At 39.1% G+C, this 18,321-nt stretch overlaps 1 protein-coding gene across 1 annotated transcript; it reads right to left on the bottom strand.

Moving 5' to 3' along the window:
• Positions 1-161: 161 nt before the first annotated feature.
• On the bottom strand, positions 162-12,430 carry LOC146656579 (ectonucleoside triphosphate diphosphohydrolase 2-like). Its single transcript, XM_085426804.1, has 9 exons — positions 12,163-12,430; positions 9,469-9,586; positions 7,192-7,342; positions 6,919-7,078; positions 4,876-5,103; positions 4,108-4,380; positions 1,789-1,908; positions 1,356-1,490; positions 162-1,259 (listed from the first exon to the last, which is right to left on the bottom strand). The coding sequence occupies exons 1-9, from the start codon at positions 12,277-12,279 to the stop codon at positions 1,053-1,055; spliced, it is 1,509 nt and encodes a 502-aa protein (XP_085282930.1). The 5' UTR covers positions 12,280-12,430; the 3' UTR covers positions 162-1,052.
• Positions 12,431-18,321: the final 5,891 nt, after the last annotated feature.

Here is an 18,321-nt window from a genome sequence, read left to right as displayed (position 1 = left end):
GTGAATAAACAAAAGTATATTTACGGTGGCCCCTACAGACAAAGCATGTACAAACTTCAAAACACGTACAAACTCCGACGCAGGTACAAAACACAACAGAAGTGCTCCAGGATGCTGGGCGCAGTGTTGGGCTTTTGTTACCTCGTGGCTACACAAGCCAGCAAGTACCAACGACCAGATTTGGTGTGTGGTAGTAACAGGTAAATGAACTTTTTTTTTTAAATTATTTGAATATATATGAATGCCTGTGTATAAATACACAAACAATACACACATGCTTTCAATTGTGTAATTTAAGTGATCTAGGTAGCTGTTTTGGAAGTTCAGTTAACGCTAGAAATGTGTTTTTGAGTTTGTTCGTGCTTTGTCTGTAGGGGCCACCGCATATATTTATATATAAACATATATAAATAAAACCACGTTTTTTTACATTAGTAATTAATTCCTTTTGTGCATAATTGTATATTATTGTTAATAATAAGTTAATTAAAGCAACAAAACAACCTGAAGAGCCGGTTGGGAGCCAAAAGAACCGGAAATCCCATCACTACTTCAAAAGCCTTCTGTTAGGCACATGGCTATTTTGAACGACACATTAGCTGTTAGTGGTGTCTTAGAGTATGTATGCCACAGTTCTATATTGAACCTTAAGTTGTCCCTGATTTGTTCAGAGGTAGTGTGTGATAGAAAATGCGTTCATAGACTGCCTGAATGTGTGTGTGAATGGGTTTATGTACTATAGCTTGTAGCAAAAGCTACTTTCAGTGCTCATTCAAACTAGAAAAGTGCTAAATAATGACAAGTGGTATTGTATTGCACACTGAGTCTGGAATATTTAAAAAAGGATCCCATTTATTTTGGATTTTGTGCACACTGACATGAGTAAGCTGAACATTTACTGAAATTTGTGAATCTAAAGCAAAACTTGTATAGGGCGAGCTTTACTTTAAGAATGATTTTTGCTACATAATATAAAAAGCCAAAATTAAAAAGGTGTTTACTGAAGGCTTTTTGCCTGAGAGAAATTTACTTCAACTTGGCTACCCTTGCTCTCAAACCATTCCTTCATTAGCTTTTGCTTTTCTGTAGACAAAGAGAAGGTATCCCAGTGCAAAGAAGATGAGGATGATGGAGAGGAAGAGGATGCCTTTCCAGGGCCCTATGGGCAGGGCCTTCATCACTACAGGATTTTCGGCTGGAACTAGATTGGTCAGGTTTAGCATGTAACCCAAAGCCCAGCCTACAGATGCTCCTCCGGCCTACAGAAACACAAGAAGAGGTGCAGTGATATCACATCATATTGTGGATTCTATCAGTTTCTAAATTCCAGCAAATCATTTCGTTTCACCTCTCACCTTTTTTTCAAAAGAAATAGAAGGAAGGGAAACCTCGTTAAAATGGTAGCCCTGTGTTAAGAGCACCTGGACGAAATTGGAGACGGCGCAGACATTCTTCATGTATTTCTCATCCTGCTTTGTCCTAGTCGTCATCTATAAGTGAAAATACAATGTGTGAGGTTTTGTATTATGTTATTTAAAGCTCATAATCAGAGAGATTTTATCAATCCCAGAGAGAAATTGAGTTGTCAAAGCCGGAAATATACAACAAACATCAAGCACTCATAAAAAACGAGTGTAGAAACAGAGATATTGATAGATATATAATAGATAATATATGTAGATATATGTCGACAGTGACTTTAGAACCTTCAAGTAACATGGTGAAGAATTGGTGGCTTGTTTGCTGGATTTACAAATCAACATGTCTCAAAGTCTTTATGGACAGTACCTCAGAGATGCTCATGCTGCAGACGCGCCGGACAGCCTTTGCGGTTTGATTAGGAGACGTCATATCCATGTTGGTGAGGGTAGAGATGTATTTGTGAGTGAAGTAGAAAGCAGAGAATGCCTGTGGAGAAGAAAGAATAGTGCAATGGATGAAGGTTAAGTATCCCCCTGCTGCTTTGACTGAATTTCTGTTTTTGAAGACAGAATTAAAAATGTGACCTGTAACCACAAAGGAAGCGTCAGTACAATCCATTAGGTCCTGATACAAATGCCTGTAATGCATCCATCTTTAGTGTTTAGGAGTATTTTCAATCATCAATCAATCGATGTATATGTGTGTGTGTGTGTGTGTGTGTGTGTGTGTGTGTGTGTAAAGAAGAAAGGATATCAGAAAGCAAAAATTAGTGCTCATTCAGTGAAGAGCATACTGCACTATTATTGACCTGGAACTGAGGAAATACTGACTAGAACACTGGTTTCTACTGCTTTGTCAAGATTAAAAACCTGGCCATTCCCAAAGTCAAGATTGCTGCGGCCCACTTAAAAAACCCCACAAAAATCTCTTAGGCACACTAAATCTCAAGTCTTCCCCCTAATCCAGGAGAAAGTGATGTATTTTCTTGAATAAAATGCATTAAAAAACATAAGGAATACAGGCTGTTGGCTATTAATTGTTAATGCTATCCAGTCATATGCATAAATCAGTATTAAGGCCAACGTGGGACCGAGCCAACCACCAGGGCACAAACTTCAAAACAAGAGCCACATATTTAGGTCAGAGTAATAAGCCATATTGCAAACTAATCACCTCATATTACCAGTTTAATTAATTTCATATAGATAAATACGTTTATTTAAATATTTAATTGTATATGCTTGTGAGTAATTTCAGATTTATCTTCTGTTATCACCTGCAGTACCTTCATCGTCCACCAGTGGGCCCACATGTCACTGGTAAAAGAGGTGTTGTATCTGAACTTTTTTTATTGTCATTGTACAGTTTCTTGCACATCGAAATTAGGTAGCAAGACCACAAAGTGCAAAAGTCTATTTTTAAAAAAGTAAAGAAAGCAATATACAAATAAGAATATATATCTAACTAGTATATAATATTCTCACTCTATATATATACACGGTGTATGAGTCACAGAAGCATTGTGGGTGTGTGTACAAGGGCAGCAATATAATATATAGATAAGGGTGGAAGGGAGGTCACTGGTCATTTAGGATGGGGATGGTAATTGCACATCTGCCAGGATATTGCACAGAGAACAAAATATTGCACAGAAAAAGGGGAAGACCAAAATATTGCACATGGAATAGAGGCAACATAGTCAATAGCAGAGACAGAGTGACTGATATGTAATAAAGTGAATGCCGGATTCCTGTGATTTTATCCAAATGTTTTCTTGAAACTTTCCAGCTCTTTAAGTCTTGTATGCTTGTCTGTATGACTGTTTATGTGCGAGTAAGTCTCTTAGGCAAAAATTGCAGAAAGTGTGCATAAGGGATTCAAAATATCTACCAGAGAGCTCCCATACACGTGACGATTTCGGTGTAGAACATCTGGAAAACTGTTCAAACACCTGTCCAAACTGTGTCCACATAGGAAGCAATTCACTCGTTCCATATCTTTAAAGTTGGTGGCTGTTCGCTAATGAACATTCCAGGGTCTGGTTGCATAGCTGTTTGATGCAATTACTACCACACTACCACTGACTCTCTCCTTCTTTTCTGTCTGTGTCTGTCTGTGGGCATGTTTTCTGTTGACAGTGTGTTCACCATTGAACAGCGTGTATTATCTCTGTCTCTTAACCTCCGATTCAAAGATAGCAATTTTACTTTAACAATCTGTAAATAAACCTGTTGAATGTTTTAACAGTGCTTTGTGAAGGTGTTTGGATGGAGGGTTCCAGGGGATCATTGAGCTTATCCTAGATGAAAAAAGAAAAGAGGCAGGGTACATGCTGGATAGGTTGCCACTCCGTCAGAGAGCAGGGAGGAAGCTATTCAGCATCACATTCATACTAACAGCAGGTTAAGATATCTCGATTAACCTACCATGCATGGGTTTTAACTGATCACTCAGAAAACATGCACACAAAAACCCAGCTGACCTAGAGCTTTTCTATGAATTACGAATGCTAATAATTACAGTAGAATTAGAACGTAAGAACTAGAAAAACTCACTGTAATCACTACAATGAGCAATCCAAGAACAAAGAATTAAAAATGATACCCAAAATTGAGTCTACGTTATGCTTCTATGCTTTTTTGCCTCAATATAGGATATTTTAGACAACATCTAAAAGCCTCTCACCATGAATCTTCCTCTCAAGCTGGGCTGAAAGACTCCATTAAAGGAGCACTTGGAGTATTTGCAATTCTCAAAGGAGAATATCTTCTTTACATTCTTTAAGCAGTTTTGGTAGTCCCCTGTGCCCACAACGTTTACATTCATTTCCAGGTCAATCTTGTCTGGCTTGGAGTCCACAGTACACGGAGAATCAAAGACGTCCTTCCCCAGGATGACAGATTCGTTGAACTGCTTTGGATAGCAGGGGTGGAACACTGTGCTGTTTGGATAGTTATCCTTAAAGTTAGAAGATTAAAATTTTATTAGAAAACATTTTTTTTTATTTTTCTTTACAAAGACCATTTCACTGTTGAAGCAATAAAAGCCATCCATAACACAGACACTGCATTGTTCTAAGGTTCCTTGTAGCAACAACTCTGATTTTCCTAAAACTGGTAAAGACTGGTTATTTAATTTGGTTAACGAGCTAGCAGTTCTCCTGTCCAATCTGTATGGCAAGCTTTCATCTCTCTCTTAGCAAGAATGTAACAATATGATCCCAAAATGTGACAAATGTGAACTTAATCCATTTAGTAAGCTTAATGGAGATGTGTTTCAAACATCCTTATAGCTTAGCAGGACTGCAGCAAGACAATAAAATGTTTACACATGCTGTTTTATATGGTCTTGCTATCGGAACTTCTCAGTTGTTGAGAAGATACAGAATCATTATAACAAACAGGGATTTGGTCGCCATTAACAGTTAGAGTCTTTTAACTTGTTGAACAGTACCTTAATGAGATGAGCCAGCAGTTTCCTTAAATACTGGTCTTGGCCGTAACACAGGAAGCTCTGGGTGTATAGTCTGTAGGTTTTTCCAAAAAGCTTCAACTCCATTGTGTTACTTTTATTCTCCACCTTTTCAGAGGTCTCAAAAGTAATCTGAGTAGATGCTCCTCCTAAATCCAAAGCTCCAATTGTGTCTCTGCCTGGATTCATCCAGTGACCTACAAAACCATACTGGGTAATAACAAAGGACACCACAGTGGAATTAGAATCGCTTAGAATCAACCAATAACATTCAATGAAAACGTTTAGGGAAAAATGACCAAAGCACTCGAATGCTCTAAAACTGTAAGAGAAATTTAGATCTAAAATAGCTGTTTGGCTTCACTTGTAAATGGAAAAGAGGCCACACCCCCACCTAAACATGCAACTCATGCATCATAAAATACCTCCATGTAATTTTCAACTGGGACGCTTCCAGCACTTGGCATCTTCATGTACACCAGTCAGTCCATCACATTTCTAACACAGTGCTTAATTAAAAATGTTAACTAGATCCTGAACTCAGTTTTCATTATGTTGTTAATAATACTCACTGTAAGTAAGTTAACAACCACAAACAAGATACTCAGCTAAGTACAAGTAAAATTATTAGTTAATAAGTCAGTTTAACTAATAAATATCTAACTTGGAAAATAGGTGAAGCGATTTACTGAAACATATACAGGTTAAAACAAGCAATTCTAACAGGCTTGATCATGAATACTCAGGATGGCTATCTTTAATCATCAGCCTGAAATCTCTTAGGAGAGCTTTTTTGTAATTTCTGTAAGTAGTCTTCAGGAATAGGACAATAGACAATAAAACAATAAAAGGACAAAAGGACAATATAAAAACTCTTCTTTAGGTGATCGCTGTTATTAGTCCCTTTCTAGAAATTTCAATTTTGATTGCGTACTCCATCAGACCTGTTGCCCCTATTTTTCATTGCAGATCTCGTGCAATGTGACACACCTCATCTTTTTTCCCCGTTACCCTTCTTTAAGAATGGCTTGTAATGGCTTTGTATTTCTTTTTTGCAACTTTAATTTTTATTAGCTTTAGTTATACAGTAAAGAAAATTACAACCAGTCTGGAGTTTACATTTCTTTTTCCACCTTCTATCACATGCAAATCTCTTTTTATGTCGTGTTTTTGGTGCCACTTAAAAATGTTTTCCACTTCCTCCATTGTCTGTCATACTTACACCCCATCAGTCTAATATTGAAAGTAATTTCTGAGATACCTTCTACAATCCTAATCCAATCTTGTTGAGTGGGAGGGTCTGGGTGTAACCAGTTCTTTGTGATTGCTTTCTTTGTTGCGGCTAGGATTATTTTTACTAGATACATGTCCTCCTTTTATACCAGTTCCTTTATGTTTCCAAGGTACATCACTTGACTGGTGTTTGGGAGTGCATAACCCAGAATATTATCCATGGTCATTTTAAGGTCTTCCCAATACTTTTTGATTTTTATGCACTTCCAAAATATATGTGGGTAATCAGCTTCTGTTTCTCCACACAGTCTCCAACATTTATTTATTCATGCTATCTAATCAGCACCTTGACATGCCACACCTGTGAGGTGGGATGGAGAAGTTCTCACTAACACAGATTTAGACAGATTTGTGAACAATATTTGACAGTCATGGGTCATTTGTGTATGTAGAAAACGTTTCAGATCTTTAAGTTCAGCTCATGGAAAATGGGAGAAAAATCAAAAGTGTTGCGTTTATATTTTTGTTCAGTGTATGTACAGATATGGGCTATGTCCAAAACAAATAATAACAGTAACAATAAAAACATCTATGTGATTATAAATTAATATTTTAATCAGAAGCTACTATTTAAGTTTATGTTTAAAGACACTGACCCTTTCAGTTCTAGTCATATCCTAAAAAAACAAAACCTTTCATGTTTCATGAGGTTGTGAGGCAGTGCACTCTGCTATCCAGCTGCCTTGCATGTTAACAGAAAAAGCAGAAATTCATCAAAGAGACAACACTTACCTTGACAAAGTTTTCCAGTAAGTAGTTAACAGTGACCCAGCCAAATACCCCTTCTGCCTGCCCGCTCAGAATTATTGACTCTTTGAATTTGAAAGGGTAGGACTGGAGTTTGTTTTCCACTTCCTTCATTACACGCTGCGACTTTGAGGCATTGGTGATGCTATCAATACATTGGTTAAATGAAGCTTGGTTAAAAGACTTTCTGAATTCATTTCAATACAGATATTAATCACTGATGGAGTTTGTGGTGAATTATTAACCACTACTACTAACCTCAGCAGCCTCATGCCTGCAGTCGCTCCCAAACAGAGTGGAGTTTGATGGTGTCTGAATTTGGGGATATGCGTCAAAGCTTGTTCCAAGCACTTCTCGAGACTCTTTGCTGCTCCACTAGGGTTGTCGGCATAGCTTGATATCCCACCACCTGGACAAGAAGAAAAAGTAACTCTAATTGTTTAAGAACCTGATCTAAGGCTGCACTTTCTTGTCTTGGAGTCATCCACTGGTGTTTCTAAGGAAACATTGATAACAAGGCCAATAAAAGGGGAACAGCTGGTACTTACTAAGTTAGCAAAGAATGTCTGGCGAGGAAGTGGACCACTTAAGTCTTACACAACACATACAATTTGAATATTCTTAACGGCACTGGATATTTTTCTATAGGGTGAAATTGTGGAAGTGAAAGTGAGAGTGTCCTCACCAGTGGAACCTTCTGGGGTTAAATGGTCAGTTCTGGAGGCTTGCAAACATTTTCCACTTAACACCAGCAACATTTCTATAAATAGTTTTGGTATTTCTTAGCAATAATTTGAGAAATATTTGTGATCCGTTACATATTCCATATGTAAGGGTATGACCCCCCCTATGTTGTGGCGACACTCTGGCTAACCCGGCAATGCCCCACAGCTTAAGTATAAAACAGGTGTGCAGATGTGAAACTGGTGATTGAGTTTTGAGTGCCCTCCCTTTGAGCCTCTGGAGAACACTGAGATCAATTGGCTATCACTTAAAAACCTCCCTCCATAAAATCTGCCAAAAGAGTTAGTGAACTCCAGGCACTATCGGTCCACAGTAAGTGTTGCAGGTGATTCCCGGATGGGAAGGGGGTGGAAGCTCCCCTTCCCTCGGTTGTGTGGGCCCACTTGGCCCATGGGGTGGCCACCTCTTAGGTCATGTGCGGCAGCAGCATGGTCCTCAGCTACCACCTTTATGCAGTTTTATCGCTTGAACGTGGCAGCCAGCCTGTCTTTTGGGTGCTGGGTGCCCATCAGCAGTAGCCTAGGTCCTTGGTTAGCCTAGCAACTTGAGGGCTGACCATGAGTGGCTGCTCAGTTGCGATCCTTGCGTCTTGCAGGACTCGCTCAGGTAAGTCTTGCATCTGGCAGACTGAAGCCTCTGGCCCCTGGCTCGGCCTTTGCGTCTGGCGTGGCCTTGACTGGGGTGGCATGTATATATGTACATTTGAAAATTGTTCTTTTGGTACACTTTCTGGGTTTTCGGCTGCGCTGTCTCCTTGCGGGGTGTCTTTAAGAGTTACCCCATACATATGGAATGTGTAACGGAGTTACGGAGAGATAGTTTCTCACTCAGTGAACCAAGGTTACAATGTAACCGTACGTATGAGAGAGGCCTGATAGCTGAAGGCTCTGCTGACATTATACTTTTAGAAACTAAAAGTTAGATTTCATTCTGAGCAGTGGCGGTCCTAGCCTGTTTGGCGCCCTGGGCGAACACTCCCTCTAGTGCTAGCATGTGCTCTATTTGGAAGCAGCCGGCCCCCTCCCCTTTCAACGGGTTGTGTGTGAGACTTTAAATCATCAAACTGTAAATTATAAATTGTTATTGATCCCTTTACTCCTGGTCCTAAAGTGTATATTTATTTTCTTACTCTTCTTATATTTATTGTTTGTTTACTTGCACTGCTGTAACTGGAGCCTCGTCGTCTCGTCTCTATATGCTGGACTGCATGTTGCGGAGATGACAATAAAGTTTACTTTGACTTCAGCAGTGAGCATGCGCACCGAGGGCTCTCGCGCTCACTTTTCGCGTATAGATTTGAGAAAAACGTCGGTGCAAATTATAAGTCTGTATCATGATGTCTGGTGTTTTGTGTTTTTTGGTTTGTTTTTATTTTGTTTTATTTTGCGAGTTGGTTATTAGACGCTGCTCCAGCCAGCCAGAGAATCCCCCGCCGCCCCGCCCTCTCCTCCCTGTGCAGCAAGCAGCAGGCGCACCTCGCAAACGGAGGGCGCCCTTACTCCCAGCAAATGGGTGATAGAAAACCGATCGGTGCCTGTACCATTCCCAGTATGCGCTGGCATGACGCCGGGGCAACATGAGTACGAGCAACTATTTTTATTTTTATTTTTTGCCGATGCCCGTGATGCCGCTCCCCACCACGATGCTGCCCCGGGCAACCGCCCGTATCAAAAACCGCTTCTGATTCTGAGTATATGCTGTTGCCCACATTTACCACTCAAACCACGAGATAAAGTAATGATTGAGTTCTCTTTTGATCAACTTTGTCTTGAACAATGCAAATGAACTCACCTTTTACATTACACTCATCGTGCTGGGTAACGATGCCGGTATTGTTTTGCTTGTCAGCCGGCCATTTGTAGATATACATGGAGGTGTGGGATGAGCCTGCATCCAGAACGATTCCATACTAAAAGAGACAGATATACAGTATAGTAGGTGACCACAGGCAGAGGTAAGCCTCCCAACTTCATCAGGTATTTGTAAGCTATCTCTGTGACCCTCTAATGACTTAACAATCATCCATCTGCTCTTCCAATATACACATGAACCACAGATATATCACAATTATACATATATCATAAATATATATATAATGCTCTAAAGTTTTAGACCATGATGTTTGTCAATAACAGCTTCTGATGGGATAGAACATATTGCACAGAAAACTGCATAATGCATACGTCCTAAATCTTAATGTGTGTTAAGCGAGGTTGAGATCTGGTGACTGTGAAGGTAACAGCATAATTCACATTATTTATATCCTCATGAAATCACTCAGTAAGCCCTTGTGTCCTGGGAATGGAGGATTTAGCATCTAAAATAGATGAATCTCATTAGGATAAAATATTTGATCAAACAATAAACATGATCACGCAGAATAAATTTGTATTGAACTACAGACACTCTTCCCTGAAGACAAGTGTCTCCTCTCATATCGCCCAACTTTGGTTTGTTATTGGTCAATAACCGTGGTGCAGTGAGTGGATTACACAGTCAAGAAATGTTTTTTTCAGAAATAATCAATTAAGGGAAAAAAACGGAAATACAAGGAAAAATATAAACAGAAAAGGAAAAAAGGAACAAAACAATTACAGTACAAGCACAAAACAATGTAACATTTTAATGTTACACTCGATTAGTACAATTAAATATATTTTTAATTATTATTTAAAAACGTAGCGTTTTCAATGTCACTGGGATGAGTAACAAAACGTTTCTCCCATTGAAGATGCTTCACCTAGATGAACAGAATCAACCTTTGGCATTTACTTACCTGGATGATTGATCGAGCATCAAGACAGTTTATATCTATCTTTGTTTTTTTTTTTTTTTACAAACATTTTGTTGTTGTTGTTTTTTGTTTTGTTTATAGAGTTGGGTCAATTGGAAACACTAAATTGCCCGTCGGATGGATGGATGGATTTTTTGTTGACCTTTTCTTAAATATTTCTTTATCTTTAGTGTGTAATTTTTTATTAGCATTATTTGTAGATATATAACAGCATAAATATGACTTATTACATGTCATTTAAAATTGTGGTAATTTCTAATTGAAACGATACATTGTTGTCTCATGAAGAGCAATTCTCCTTGAGGTGTCTAATTTTTCAGTTGTGCAGTAGCTTAAGAATTAGTGGCCTAATGCGTGTATGGTCTGTATTCTCAACGTCTGCAAGCATAGCCATTTCACACTTTGGAGAGGCAAAGCATGAATTGTGGTAGCTCATGAGGTGGAGCAGGTGCTTGTGTGAATGGGTAAATGAGGCAAGTTGTGTTAAGTGTTTTGAAAGCTCAGAGTAGAAAAGCACTGTAAGACCCAGTCCATTTCTTATTTACACAGTGGACCGGTGTGTCTGTTGCATGCTTTGCATGATATTGAGCTGATACTGCTGCAAATTGCAACTTTTTTGTACACTAACCTACTCATTTTGATAGTTGCAACCACTCCAATGTGCGAAGGTGGTATTATTTTCCACTTACTGAACTTTAAGTGAGGTCTTGACAGGATGTGGTTAAAACCTATAACATAGCAAGTTTGCAACAGTCGCTATTTTTGTGCAGATTTACTGCTTCTTTTTTAACGATACATCTTAGGTTTCTTCTCATGTATGTGTACTCTTTGAAGTGACCAAATCAAAGCAGACTTGTTTCATGAGACTTATTTCTAAATACCTATTCTGTGGTGCCCTTTAAAAGATTTCAAATTGTCTGTGAGATGAACAAAATGAAAAGCCCACAAGCAATTAGCACAGAATAACTATCAAATAAAACAAACTACTTATTTTATGTCACACTCTTTGTCTTGACTCGTTCAGGGTATTCTGTGTCACTTCCTCTTGCAAACCATTGTCAGGAAATGCATTCAGAGCTGGATGTGAAATTACGAGCATTTAGCTCAGATGTAGACAAGCACTGAGCAGTTTTAAATGAGCTCATTTTTCACTGTGCAAAGACTCGCTCCCTGTCAGTATACCAACACACATCCCACAAACATCTAGCAGTTTCAATACCTTTTGGCCTAGTTTGGCCTATCATACAAAGCTGTTGCTCTAAGAACTACAGTTGACAACACATACAAGCTAAAGTAAATTTTTGAAAGGTATCAAAAGCAGAGACAGGCTTTTAGGATCCTAATTTTTTTCTACACATAGTGTAAACTCCGTGGTATAATTTACATAAAGTATTAAAATAAAGATCTTCTGTATTTCCTTACTTGGACTGATACATGATGATGGCAGAAAACGTAGTATGGGATGAACTGTGCATGTTTAGATTTCTTGTACTTTCAGTCACACCTTTGCGCAGAGCCTTCTAAAATGAAAATCTGACATTTTTCAAACTAATATTAAAATCTGGCTTAGCTGTGTACCCAAATTTAACTTCTAATGTGCATTTCTGATGCACACATTACCAAAATCCTGACCTAGATTTGAAACGGTGTTCTGCGCCTCTATGAATATATGCGTCTACAATAATATTTACCATGTTTTCTGGAGGCAGCGCCATCTCTTTAGCTGGAAGGACCAGCAACAGAATCCCCACAACTGCCACGACGATTAGCACAACCGCCGGTACGGTTTGGGAGCACCGGAGACCCATGCTGAACGCTGCTGCTTATGTTTGCCGCCAATAGTTCCGCGTAAAGGCGCATTAAATAACCATGGCTTTCGCGTGAGCTCCTGGCGTGTTACGCGCATGTTACGGAGTCCCGCTTCCTCTAACTTGTGCCCACACGGGCACTCAGACGTGGTTGAAACACTGTGTATAGAATATGAGCTTCATTCATGGGAAGCACAAGACAAATGCTTCATAGGGGAGTTTACAGCCTTATCCCGGGCGCTCGAGCACCCCCAAATTTTACATATAGCGCATTTTAGTATTATTTTCTGAATTTGTCTTCAAATTTAATATTTCTGTAACTTTTCTGTTGATAGAATGAAAACAGGTGTTATGTCCAGTGTTGTTGATGTCCTCAGGTTACGGTCTCACACACACAGGCTGGTTTCTCATTAATAATTAGACTTTGTTGCTGCAGCAGAGAACAGATGCAGAGATGTGATGCAGTTTCAAACACACTTTAACTTGAATAAAGCACATGTTCAAACTATTCTGATAATGTTGCTGTGACTTATAGTGTGTGCTTATTTTATTTGTTCTCTATATGTCGTCAGAAACATTAGGCAGCGTAGCTTAAATCACCAGAGATTATTAGCTAACTTTAACCTACTGATCCATACTCTGCTCGGATATCGAGAGTTTCCAGCCATGGAACTGATGTACTTAATTATTTTAGTTTGTTAAGTATATTCAGTGTTTGTTTACAGTACAGCTCCAGATCCGGGTGACAGCAGGTCAACTTATGTCACCTGCCCATGTGCAACTGCAGCCTGTTTTCAGTTTACATCACAGAAATTTGTCTCCTTCAGAAATTCTCTGATGACACAGCCATTATTGGAAGTGTGGATTGGTTGCTTTGTGAGGTGGTTTGAGGTGAACCACCTGCAGCTAAATGTGGCCAAAACAAAGGAGCTGGTGGAAATCTGTCAGCACGAGTCTTCAGGCTTAAACTATAATAAATAAATGTGAAAAACACAGAACAGGGAGCAGCTATCCAAGACACTTATGGATGCATGAACTGGGATGTGAAATTCCCGTCCCTTGGAGAAACTTCAGAGAGCCAGCAACTAGAAAAGAGTAGCTAGTTTCAAGGATAATTTGACTGAACTATTGCCGGTCACTCGTATACATTTACTGTATAATATAAAATATATAAACTAAATCTCTTTGAAACTTAAAGAATCTAATCTTTTGATTTCTTTTTTTTCATCAGAGCTGTGTGTTATGACTCTAGTTTGTATCCTAACAAAGGTGTGTAGCTCCCTCTGGTGGATGTTGTGGAGTATTGTGTTGTCTTTGCTCCAAAGGTTTTTATACAGTTCTGGTGTTCCCTGTCACTGTGGGCTTGACAGCACAGCAGTACACAGCAGAGTCATTAAATTCAGAGCTCTCCAGATCTACACCTTTCTTAGTTTGGTCAATATGAGCCGAGAAACCCGACACAGTTTGATGAACTGATCCTCCCTCCATGATGTAGAGCAGGAACGCAGGTCTGGATCTCTGGTATTGTCGGTACCACTGGATGTTGTTGATAAGACCATCATATATACAGGTCAGGTTGATGGTTCCTCCTTCTGCAACAGCTTCATGAAATAGAAAAGCAATAACTAAATGGGGAAAGAATGACATAAACAGAGGAATTGACACAAAAGCATGAGAAAAGTTAAACTGAGGGAAAAACTAAGCTCAAACAGTCTTGATGCATGCTCAGTTATGCAGGTAAGGAAATCCCAAAAGGTTCATTCTGTGGAAAAGCAGCGCAAAAACGTTTCATCAAAGACCCAAGATCATGATGGGCTTAAATGTCAGGTAATGTAAAAGTGTAACTGATTTGATCAGGCCCATTGGAAGATAAATAGGGAGAACTTAACTCTTGACATCCACCAGAGGGAGGCACAGTCTAATACCTGAAAGGCACCTTTGATGAGACTTCTTATAGCATTTAGTGTGATTCGACTTATGTGCAGGAATTTCTTTAGATACAGATTCCAGAATATTACAACTCTTCCGTTAGTTAATCAGTTTCAAGGGCTCATGGTAATATGAGAAAAACCATACATGTATACTTAAGTACGAGTTGTAGTTGCATGATATGCAATAGTGCGTTTATTGATAGTTGGTGACCTTTTCATGAGTCACCTGACAACATTTAGTTTCACTGACAGTAACAACAACAATAAACATTTAAAATACCATCACACAACATACAATACACTTGATAATATGTCAACATTCCCGGGAAAATATCTTGGCAACACCTTGGCATCATTTATAATTGTAAAATGTTTTTCAGAATTAATTTAAGACATCTTTAAGGAGCCTTTCCTCAGCTGCTCAAGAAGTAGATTTAAGCAAATTAAAGCTGGACTGTCACATCTACCAAATGTGTCTGTACTGAACTGTAGATGACACGGCAGTTTGTTTTGTCTCTGTGGTTGGTAGGGGTGTGTGTGGTAGTGGTGGGGATGATTACATGAACAGAACTTCAAGGGGTGACACAAATGGCCATGAGGTGAAGAGGTCAGCAACATAATTCTGAAATGCACAGATAAATCAGAAGTGTCCAGGCACGGCGTCCAACCAGCCACCTGATGTTTCCTTTCCAAACACCCACTCCTCCCCCAACAGAGCTGCTACACTGTAAAAAATGTACTGCTTCAAGGCTGCACACATGACTGCCACATGCAAGAGCAGCGGAAGAAGAAATTCTTCTAGTATTCAGGAATAACCCCCCCCCCCCCCCCCACACACACACAAAAACAAGCCTTAATTTTGCTGCAAGCTTCTTCCTCTGTTATCTTTTGTTGTTATTGGTGGTTTAATTGTATATTTCCTGACCTGTGCTAATCATATGGTTTTTGTTTCAGTAGTGCTCACCTGCAGCTCTTACTTGTAACTACAGCTGCAGCTGTTGCGCTACTGCTGCAGGTGAGAGGTGGTGATTGCAAACATCCATCAAACTTCTCAAGAATGAAGTCGCCGGTTCTTACGAGGGACATTTTAGCTGTCTCAGAGAAAATTTAATTACAGCTTTTGTGTCATTTAAACTGTGTTAAACCATTTAGTGACATAAATGAAAAGACTATTTTTGTTCACTATAGTAACTAAAAGTATATTTAAGCATACATAAACAAATATGTACCCTATGTCCTCTGTAATGGGCGAGTCAACCAGATCAAATCTTTGCACAGACATCACGACACATACAGCAATTATTAACATCTATATGTAATTTAAAAACATTTATTACAAAGAGCAATTCTTCTGTTTTTCTTATCACCCCACTAGAACTGTGATGTTACATTATGTTCAGTTTGCATCATCTGTGTGTAAATTAAAAGTCATCAAAGTTTGTATACGTTCTGTTGCTTTGGTCCTGAGGCAAACAGGACACATGAAATAGGCTGACAAGTTCCACATGAGCAGTTTGGTTCATCCACACTGTGAACAGTAACTTAAATAAATGACTAAATAAACAGAAGTGAAGCTAGACAAACAGATGATGACCTTTGACTTCTTTGTTTCTCTGATACAGAGACTACTCTTATTGTCTACAGTGCCAATAAGAAGTATTTTTCCCCTTCCCGATTTATGTTTTTTTGCATATTTGTCATACTTACTTATACCTCCGTCCTCCGATGTGGAAAAGTAATTGCCTCCTTTGTGGGTTTTCTTTTTTTTTTTGGTCCGCAGCGGTTTTCACCTTGGAACCCTCCCATGGATGCTACTTTTGCCCACTCTTTTTCTTACTGTTGAACACTGACCTTAACTGAGGTAAGTGTGGCCTGCAGTTCTTTAAATTTTGTTCTTTTGTGGCCTCCTGGAGGAGTTATTGACACACATTTGAAGTAGGTTTTCTCCATTTGTGGATAATGTCTTTCATCATGGTTCACTGGAGTCTTAGAAACAGCATCATGCCAGATGTCACTGACTTAGTTTCTCATCTAGTCGTGAATTTCTTCAGATCGTAGCATGAAGTGTTGCTTATTCATCATTTAGCGTACTTCACTCAGACAAGTTTTCTTTAAATGCTTTCTTGATTCAACAGGTCTGGTAAAATCTGCATTTTGTATTTACTCCTGTTATTGTGAAATATGTTTTCACAGCACTGTAACTATGACAACACTGACAGTATCTATCAATGAAGAGTTGCTTTTAATAGCTTTAATCAACTTCCTTTCATTATCTACATTAGCAGCTTTCCCAAATCCCTCCTGTAACCCAACAGAACACTTCAGAATATATTTAACTAGTGTTTAATTCCTGTGAATTGATCATTTAATGCAAGCCACTGACAGTTCCTGACAACTGATCATTTACCGTCCAAGCTTAAATTGAATACATTTCAGAAGCTCGGCTCGATGGAAGTGACTCTAAAGATGAAAATGGACTGCATCTATGGTATTACTATGTTAGATAGGCGAACACGCTTTCTGTGCATCTTGTCAAAAGTAATTCAGCTGAGCTCTAAAGACTACATAGCTTCAGACTCAACATCTTTTGCAGTGTATCAAAGGTCCTGAGAACTATCGTAGGCTGTCCTGCATACTGCAGGGCCAGGGCACACAAAGGGCATTCACACCTTGTTAAGTTTTACAACTTGTGCATTTGTTGGTCCCAGGATCTATTGCCCCTATGACTTGGTGTCTGCCTGAAGTGACCTTCTATGTCAACCTAGGTGATGGAGAAATTTAGGGTCTTCTCTAATCAGTGTGAACACACCTTTGGGTTTATATGGCTTGTTGGAAAACACTCTACAAACTAGGCTTAGTGAGACTGTCCTTCGAGACAAGCCAGTCTATCATGAGTTCAAAACATTCTTGTACATCGAAATGCATAACCTCGATTGGCAAAATGTCAGAAGTAAAAATGAAAATAAAAATAGGACACAATTATCTTCATTTAACTGATAAATTTTTTTTTTTAAATCAGCTCATATCAAATAATATGATAAATGGTTGTGATTTCCAGGACCTCAAGGCACACAGTATGGACAAAAAAAACATTCACCAAGATAAAGCCAAGTTACCTGCAGCACATATTCCATTGCTGCTGTATTGCTGCTTATCACCTTTTGAAAACAGTGAAGATCCGTGTTGTTCTCAGATGAGATGAGAAGACAGATGTCTCAGACCCTTTTCGATATAAATGTAAACATAGTGCTTGCTTTCTGTTTCTTTAAATCCGTTACTTTCTTACATTTGTTTGTTTTTACAGTGTCACAACATTTTGTGAAAAAGCAATGAATACAATCTTAACATTGCACATTAAATGACCAAACCCCACAGAAATCCTGGTCTACCCGTTAAAGTGTGTGCTGTGATAGAAGCAAAATGATGCTCTCTTAGATATTCCTACTGCGATCTGTTCTCAACTACAGTAACTGCTGCTAAAATTACAGAACAATCCTCTAATCCCAGTTCAACTAACTGGTTATTATTATTAAACATTGGGCACAAATTGTATGAACCCTGAATTTGTGTTTGTGTGTGTAGGAATTCTTTGTCACATTTAGATATTCGTGGTTTTTACAGGCGTGTTCCTCGTGTGTTTTCTTCTTGTGCAGCGCTCCAAGGACTTTGTTGTCGTTGTAGCTTGCATGGATTGCTTCACTCTTGCTTTGAGAATTTTTTCGCTTCTTACCTGTGCATGACAGACTGCTGTAAACTGCATGAAGGAATGCCTATTGAGGTGATTAAAGAGCAGAACGCAGGTGATATTTAAGAGTGGGGGTTTGGGAGGGGATGTGGTATGTGAGGATGGACTTCTTGAAACAGAGGGAAAAGAGGGGTGGAGGGGTGAAATCTCAGCCATGTTAGGAGGTGAAAGTATGAGGCTCAAACCACTGTAATTCTACAGCTTAGTTCCATCCTTTCACATGCACGGCCTACTGTTATTTGTGTTAGTCATCACTCACAAATACTACAGTCAGGAAGAGTATCCTGGACAATCTGGCCTCTGTGAAAAAGCAAGTGCGTTGAGAAGAGCTGCAGTGAAGGATTCAGAGGCGAGTCTGTTGAGGAT

This window comes from Rhamphochromis longiceps, linkage group LG12 (assembly GCF_057381845.1).
Source record: "Rhamphochromis longiceps isolate RC_006_pf linkage group LG12, R_longiceps_female_GT1.1, whole genome shotgun sequence".
NCBI classification, from domain to species: Eukaryota; Metazoa; Chordata; class Actinopteri; order Cichliformes; family Cichlidae; genus Rhamphochromis; species Rhamphochromis longiceps.
Note: the sequence above shows the minus strand (reverse complement) of the source record. Positions and strands in the feature narration are given on the sequence as shown.